The sequence below is a fragment of the Folsomia candida genome, unplaced genomic scaffold, assembly GCF_002217175.1.
Source record: "Folsomia candida strain VU population unplaced genomic scaffold, ASM221717v1 Fcan01_Sc001, whole genome shotgun sequence".
Lineage (NCBI taxonomy): Eukaryota > Metazoa > Arthropoda > Collembola > Entomobryomorpha > Isotomidae > Folsomia > Folsomia candida.
Window position 1 is genome coordinate 20,595,417 of NW_019091193.1, and position 8,983 is coordinate 20,604,399.

The following is an 8,983-nucleotide window of genomic DNA, read 5'->3' on the forward strand; positions in this document are numbered from 1 at the left end:
TACGTCGCACGAAAAAACGTACTGGTAAACGACGACGTAACACAAAACGGGTCAGATAATGAAAAGATTGTCTTTATTTTACTCTTCTGTTTAATGAGGGGACATATGAATGCTTAATGAAGGAACAAAAGGGCAAGGTGAGTGAGTTGAGCAGTTCAAGCAGTCCGATGAATGGGTGGAAGTTGGGCAAGCACAGGTATGCAGTTACAAAAGGACCCTCAAGTCCTTCTTCGTCTGGGGTCCATTTCCCTCTGCAAACACACGTGGAATTTCGCTGAGTATTCGTTCTTCCTTGACGAATATATGCAAATGAACTAACTGGGCAGTACAATACTCCAGTTTGTGGAACCTATTTAGTTGTTTCCCCCATTATTCACATATGTACTCATATATGTACACATATGCACCTATGTACATAGCAAGTGACTCTGCGGGCTCTTAATAAATAATTATCTCTGCAAACCCATCATTTGACGATGCTGTTGATGTAATTTATGTAATAAATACGTACGCGTCGTAATACACGTAACTGGCATGAAATCTCCATTTAGTACATGCTCGCACATTGAAGAAGCATTATCTTTTATTCTGCCTTTTCCCTTGTTTTTCTGTGCTTGATTGATTGATTCAATGAGCTCCATTTACATAGATGAAATAAATTGAACTGCTATGTCATATTTCCAGCCGCGAGATGTGCGTTTCACCGAGTGTACAATATCCTTTACTTCACGAGGTTTTACGGATTCTGAGATTCTAGGTCGAGTGAGTGCACCGAGCCAAGATAAGAGAGGATGATAAGTGTCTCCTGCATAAATCAAAGAGTTGAGCATATAGTTCAGCATTTATTTGAAGCTTTAAGATTTAAACCTGCATATTGTTAATCCATTTCTGTGAAGGGTGTCGATCGGACTGGTTCAGTTCTGGCCAGTGAGAGATCCGTGAGTGACAAAGGAGCTGGTGGGTAAACATGCTTTGTTCTCTTTATCAGAGATGTGATCTGTGAAATTCGGATCAAATTTACCTCGCCGACCAAGACCAAGACCGCAAGAAAGGGTTGATTTTCCTCCCTCTCCTTGAGTGGTGATTTCTGGGGAGATAGGATTCATTTCATTCTTTGAACACGGGACAAATCGCTGAACGAAAATTACCTGGTTACATCCGGACCGACCGTCGTCGTTGTCGTCGTCGTCATGTTTTGACATTGACGTTGCTGGATAATTAATTTGAGTTTAGATTTCACGATACAATTGACGAGTGAAAATCAGTAGAATACGACAGTCTTATAGAAGCAACACGTATGAATTTGTACATACGTAAGTGTATGGGCAAATTGAGATTCACTTCTTTAGACGTTAATATGGAGCATATGCATATTTCTAAGGATTTATATATTGTACACATTGTGAAATTTTACAATGTATGCAATATCTCTCAAGAGAATTTTATAGAAAATATGCTAACGTGGGCATGGTCAATGTTTCTTTGTGATTTTCATGAATCTCTACTTTGTCAAGAAAATTAATAACTTCTCTGTTTCTCACCTTAACCAGCATGCACATAGAACAAATTTGTGGTTTGTAGTTCTAAATCCTATAGTAATGAAAAACGATTACGATGGGTTGGATCGGTTTCAAATTACTCGACAAATCAAACATCACGCTCTCTTATTCAATCAGAGCCAAATAAACGAACTATCCACAGGATCAATCAAGAGGTCCCTCAATAGTGCATATATACAGGTATATACATATATACGTGCCCCACGTCCGTATGTATATAAATACATGTAGGTAATATATATTTCCTTGAAGATCTTTCCCCTTCTTCTTCAATTACAGCTTCTTTTCGGAGTTCCTACCGTGACACAGTAAATCGATAAGTTATCGCTTCCTTCGTAAATATTCAATGAATTCGGAGCATCTAACAAGCAAAGTAATCCTTCTGGAGATCATAAAGGAATTATTTTGGAAACAAAAAATTGTCTAATATCATTTTATTTGAGCGGTCTCACAAAAAGACCGATAATGTTCTTGGGCGACTCCAGTTCGACAGGAACATGAATATCCTTGAGAATGACAAATTAATCGAATTTGTAAAAACCTGATGAAGGAATAAGTGCTCCGAAAGCTAGTGTTACATTTACAATAAATAGCATGCCCAGAATGCATGCGTTCTTCTTCAAAAAGATAAATTAAACTTTGAGATTTCATAGCGGAATTAATTAACTGATCTTTATGCTGATATTATCGGTGAATCATAGCTTTTTGGAACGATAGGACTAAGCTGAAATTTTGACATATTAGAGGAAAGTCGTATCAAATTCCATGAAATTTTTGAAATAATTTATTATGCACAACTCAATTTTAATCGAGTAGTAGCCCGTACAACTTATTTTCTGCAACTGATCCGCGCTATGAAGTTCCAATTTATTACGTAGGGTTAGTTTGCAGAACGACTAATCCGAAATAACCACACTCTATCCCAATGTTAATCCAATTTGTCTCACCGTGTGAAGTCTTCCGCTCTAAATATTAAGCTGAAGGAATAAAATAATATTGCTGCCACACATTTATAATACATACATCTTGGTTCGATAAGGAGGAAAATTATGCCACACAGCAAGGCGCTACTTAATTCTAAACGATTCTATACGTTATTAACAATTCAAATTTCATTTTCATCTTGTATCCATCTGTTCGCTGCTGTACTAAACCCTCAAACTTCAAAACAATAAAATATTCCAAAGTTTTGACTTGGTTCTCTCCTGTGGACACAGGTATCTAGCTTTAGGTAAACTTTTCCGGCAAAGACAAGTAGATGCTCTCGTTAGTTATATCTGATATTGATGTCTGACAAAAATGTGTTCCTAGTAGCTCAAGTCATGCTCATGTTCATGTTCGTGTATGCAGTTATGTACGAAGAGCAAAATTTGTGTGCTTGGTCGTCGCATTATTGTGTTAATGAATCCTTTCAGTCCCATGTTGGGGTTTCTTTGATCTCAATAATCAATTGGAATGATCAATGATCGTCAGTCATTTTATAATTTAAAACATTTATAGAATGAGAGGTCACAGGTTACATATAATAAAATAATAGTACATGCAGATATGATTTATGCATATCAAGTGTACATAACAAAAGTATAAAGACGTAGACTTACATAGTATACATACGTCGACCAACCATGGCATCATACTTATCAGATAAACACTGCTCTTTCGCTGGTTAACTTATCTTGTGACCTGCTGCGGTTATGCCGTGACATTTCATTCTACGATGTATCTTGTGAGAAGAGTGCGGGGAGTTGCGACCTCAAATTATTTTACTACCATCATGATTAGTTTTGTCAAACAAAAGACATTTTGTGCCAAAAAAGCTTGTTACCCGTACATATTTCTTATTTTCGCATGGATTATCGTTCCACTGTGCATTCAAAAACTATGAATAACAAACTTATGAAAAGTATCTTATCGTAATTTAGTAAAAAATATTTTCATGATCTCATGTTTTTTGTACATACTGAAGGTACGGTTATAAAACAGTGACAGTATTTTTATCATACAAATAATTTACAAATAAAATAATCGCTGCAAATTTTTTTGATCTTTTACAAAAAACTTGGCGACTGACTGACTGAGGGCGAGTGATAAATAAATAATTTATACATGTGGCATGATGAGCGATATCTGCGGATCCAATAGATTTTGACTGAATTTGAACCTTGTCAACTCACCTCAAAAATGACAATTTGCAATTTAAATGTAACCGAACCGATTTTTAAATATAAATAAATTACAATTTTAAATCAGAATCTAACAAATCAATTTTGACGCAGATCAACTCTGGTACATATCTGCATACGTATACATACGTACATTTGCTACCACACTCACGCCATCAGCACCACACAGCAGTAGAGCACATTACTTATCATCCCAATGTTTTTTTGCTGTACTGCTTAAACGCATTGTAATTTGCAATTGCAAGCCGACAATAATATTCATCAAGCAAAAAAAGGAAGCAAGGAAGGAAAACTTGATTTCAGTTTGGCATGAATACGTGCATACGTTCAGTATGGTCTCGTTCATCATCAGCACGTCTGTTATTGAATTGGGAAAACCTTGAACCTGTCCCATTCCCATTGGAAAATTAAGTGGGGTGAATACAAGGGATTTATATAACACACAAAATAGGAAAAATACAAGTCTTACATCAATGCATCAATTCACATACAACATGCTGTATTGACAGAAATTATTACTAGTCAATGAAGCTCTGAGTAGAAATTTCCAGTTAATAAAATTGATCAAAAGCCGATGGTTTTGTTGGAAGCTCAAAAAAGAAATAAAATTAATGTAGGAATGTGACCATACATTCTCGATTTTCTTTCTGCTCTGACTAAAGAATATGTACTTTGAAAAGCAGAAGAATGAATTAATGTTTTTTAGGGTTACTAATAATAATTATGATGTAAGACTCGGCTAAAATTAAATGCTTGATATAATCTCTGCGTTAATATTGTTACAAATATCCGCTGTATGAGTAAATATTTGGAAAATTAATGCATTATAAATTGAAGACATGCGTAAACGAAACATTTACTATTCGAATACTTGTAAGTATTTGGACAAAGGAAGACGTCCAAGTTCATGTGAAATAAGGAAGCTAACTCCAGGTTTCATTTCCCATGTGCAACAACAATGTAGGTCGTAAAATAAAATATATTGAATGGCTGACAAAAGCCAGTTAACATTTTACGATGAAGGTCCAGCAAAAATAGTACTGTACGAATTATTGCTCTTACAAGATTTCAGTACATCGTCACCATGTAGATAATACCTATAAACGTTTTAAGCATGAATTTTATGGGATATGTATTGAATTTTGTCACATACGTCGTAACATCGCAAATATGAACGCTGGAATCTACAACGAAGGGATTTTGGACCACGATTTCAGATTTTTTATAGATTTGGTAAAAAAATACAAGTCAAAGTTGAACATAAAGGAGGAAATATTTGTACTTCTGTTCATGTTCTATTCTCAATAATGCAATAACAATCTAGAGTTAAATCCCAATATGTAAGCTTTGTGAAACATATAAACGCTATTAATTAAGCACAATTTTTGGTATTAGACACTTGATGCATCGTCTAAGGATATTGTAAATAATTATTGTTATAAATTTCATGTCATCACGTAATGTTGAATCATTGTAAAAACTGGATTTTTAAAATGAGCAAAAAGTAGATATGTGTACCACCTTGCGAATTAATACATCAATACATACCGAAAAGTTCGATTCAGATTCAGAACCTACAATTGTCTGAAATCATATAAGTACATAGTATCATAAACACATATGTACATAGCTAATGGTGTTATAAATTACTACACTAATTACTTTTCATTCAAGGGCTGGCAACTTTTTTGATACAAGACGTACTATGCGGATTTTCTGGATGCAATGGATATGAATATCCATTTTCAGTCGTATTTCATATATTTTCTTCATATTTGTAACCACTAACCCGTCAAGATATATGCTTTCACAGACCCATCGCATAGATGTTGCTTACAAAATATGTGCAAACTCAATCCCTATGCAAAAGTGTCCTGCCATCACGTTGGATTACACCCTTACCTGAGGATAAGTCATGTTATCTAACAGAGAGGGAATACAGTCGAGTAGCATTTATTTGCAGAGTGTGTTCCTGCCTTCGTGTTTTGCAAATGTAGGTTGACGGCCCATTGTTGAGTCGTGATAACAATGGCGAGGGATGAGGAAGAGAGTGAAAGTTGACCAACTTTTTTATCATTATTACCTATTCCACCACCACCACTGCCATTCACTCCCAGCCAGCCAGCCAGCCAGCCACAGCATTCATTATCTTGCTTGGCTGTGTATTATTATTGGCGAGGTGCAGCTTAGTTAGTGGGCTAAAGTGAGTATTATTTAACAGGTTAAGTAACAATGGCATAAAAACGCATACGCGTTGAATTCATAATAGCGTACAAACGTATGCATTTAGGTACGCAGACCTGCATTCATATGGTGACGGTGGTGCAAATTGAGATTACCTTAATAACGTCGTATAGCGAATAAACTCTGTAACTTGCGTGTAACACTTTCTGCAAATTAGAATGGCAGTACCTGTTTTTGCTTGCTCATGTACATATGTACAAACTGTTTTTATGCGTTTTTCAGTTTGTTTAATTAATTTGAAGAAGAATTCGTGGATTATTATGGAATCATGGTATTTATTATTAATGCTACGAAAATAGTACCAGACGTCCAAATAAGTGTACTACTATTTATTATTACAACTTTACAACCTTCGAATAATTTCAGTTTTGAAACTGGCGATATCTGAAAATGGTAATTCCTGCCAACTTGCATTGCATTATGTTTGTTTTACCCTGTCCACATCCACAGGATTTGTCCGAGCTCAAGTGCGCACCCTTAGGGCCATACATAACATAACTTTGAACATTATGCACATATGCACAATATTTAAACTGGTTACTTTATGCATCTGAGGAGTTTGAGATACCTTTGGGATTTTTTATTTAGTTATCGCATTCTAAACGTGGACAAAAAAAATGTCGTGTCCGCGCTCGTCCATAATAAAGAGAAAGGAAGAGTGTGTGAGTGAGGATCTTAAATTTGTAATATGGGGATACACACACATGCAGGTAACACTGCTTGGCCAATAAAATAACGGGATTGTGTGTAAACGCTGCACAACTGCATCTTGCCTGTTTGGTTTATTACTGCTTGGTGCATTGATTAGTGATTCAAAATATTCAAAGTGTCATTGGATATGCGAGATCTTTTGACAAATTAAAGCATCTCGATCATATAATGTATTTACTGCCCTTGATACCCATAAAAATGATTCAGTATGGCTGGGGCACAAATGCTTTGGATGACATGGAAGTCGGTCGTTAAATTCTTATTTTAGCAATAATATGAACTGAAAAGAAACAGTGATAAAACATCGCGTCCTCATGATGTAAAATATTTTCAACAAATATTCATTCTGTTTCTTGAGGTGCGGTTTATGACATGAAATGCATTAATTATTATTTCAGACAAAAAATGCAAAAGGAACTCACATATTAAATATTTTATGCCACACAAAGACTTGTGTATTCAGTAATAAAGTCAACGCACAATAATTTTAGTAATAATAACTAGTTTTTATCTGCACAATATTTGAATAATGGTCATTTAAGCAGTATTTTTACAAAGTTGAGAATTGCTATCACATTGTATGTATGGCTAACCGCTAATACTATTAGATTGACTGTTCTCACTATTATTTATTGACCTGGAAAGAGTTTGTTCCAATTTGGTATAAAATCTATTCAATCGATTCCCCGAGTATGCCTTGTTTTGCAGCAAACCAGGAAATGTCATTTACAAAGTAGAAACCATTAAAATTCAAAATTAGGACAAAAAATTACTCACCATTATTATGTAAATATAAAAAAAATAAGGATAAGTCGAATTAAGTTGTGCTTATCAATTGATCGTTTTGTCCCATCACTTATTTCATTAAAGTTATGCTAATACCTATTACCTACTTAATATATGTATGCATTTTTGCATACACACGCAGTACATTTTGCAGTATTTTAAATGAAAGTGAAATTGCAAATCAGCCAAAGACTCGCACCACACACTATGAACTATATGCACGTGCGAATTTTTAAGCCTCGTACATATGTACACCTGCGGGAAGTTACATACATCCTGTTTTATCTCGTGGGCACGGGTGCAGTATGTGCAATTATGCATTCACATGTGTATCAACGACTTAATTGTCCTCAGCACGAGACAATAAAATTCTGGTTGAGGCAAAGCGTGTAAATACACGAACGGAAATGGATTATCAAACAGTCGGCACTTCTGGTTCTCACAAATGTCAAATCACATTCAGCACTTTAGTGGAAATAGCTAGAAATCCAGTTCAAAATAGTCTGCCTTAAAATTTGAATAAATTCTCTTAAACTAAAAATGAAAACATCTTCAATGTTTACAATTTTGTTCAGACATTCAAGACATTAATGTGACTAACCATATATTAAGTCTCTTGTATAACCACGTACTTATAAAAATATGCAAGGCAAAATTTACGTATTCAACCCTAGCCAAATAGACGAAGAGGTACATACCAAAAGACGACAGCAAACTCCACATCATTCATTCAGACGAACAAAGATTCACTCTCAAGCACATCAAACAAGTCACATAGCAAGCAGGGTGCAAATTAAACAGAGAAATTGTCAACTTTAAACAGCAGGATGTCTTCCTCTCATTCTCGTCTTGGTCTACTAACGGAATAACTTTACTGGTCTGGTCTTAACAGATTTTAATGTTTGCATCCATTTAACTTCCCTCTTTGTGAGATACATATTATACAATGTGCGTTTGCATTTTGCTCACTCGGTATGCATGCATGCACGTACAGAAATACATCATCTCTTCCTTCGTACATATATATCTCACGTTTGTATGTATTTAACTGCGCTTTCATCTCTGCCTCATCATCTGCAGACGACGTTTAAGCATACAAATTTGCAGTTCGCAATTAAAAAATAAAAACATTGCAAGAAATGCCCACTCCAAATTTTTAACGTGAAAAATTATCAACGTTTTAAGAAAAATCTTACACCGACGCTTACCGTGCGACTACAACTAAGCACAGAATGGTGAAGAATGGTTTTGAAAAAGCAGGAAGAAAAATAGGCCAAACATGAATCACGACAGGATGAGATGGAGGAACATCATCAGTTTGCATCTCAACTCCCTTTTACGCGTCTTCCATTTCATTCGCAATGTAATCTTTTCTTTGAATCCTTTTACTTTTATTCGTACCTGCATCTTTCCGACTTCGCCAAGTATTTATGATGGCTGTGGTGGAAGCCTTATGGCATTCTTGCGTATGTACCTTTAAATTAAGACGGCACGGTATGC

General features: G+C 35.4%; 1 protein-coding gene across 1 annotated transcript; it reads right to left on the reverse strand.

The window, feature by feature from the left end:
• Positions 1-565: 565 nt before the first annotated feature.
• Positions 566-8,381, reverse strand: LOC118434714. Its single transcript, XM_035848860.1, has 5 exons — positions 8,182-8,381; positions 1,149-1,210; positions 1,022-1,087; positions 868-954; positions 566-805 (listed from the first exon to the last, which is right to left on the reverse strand). Exons 1-5 carry the CDS (start codon positions 8,207-8,209, stop codon positions 737-739), a joined length of 312 nt encoding a protein of 103 aa, XP_035704753.1. The 5' UTR covers positions 8,210-8,381; the 3' UTR covers positions 566-736.
• Between the last annotated feature and the right edge of the window lie 602 nt (positions 8,382-8,983).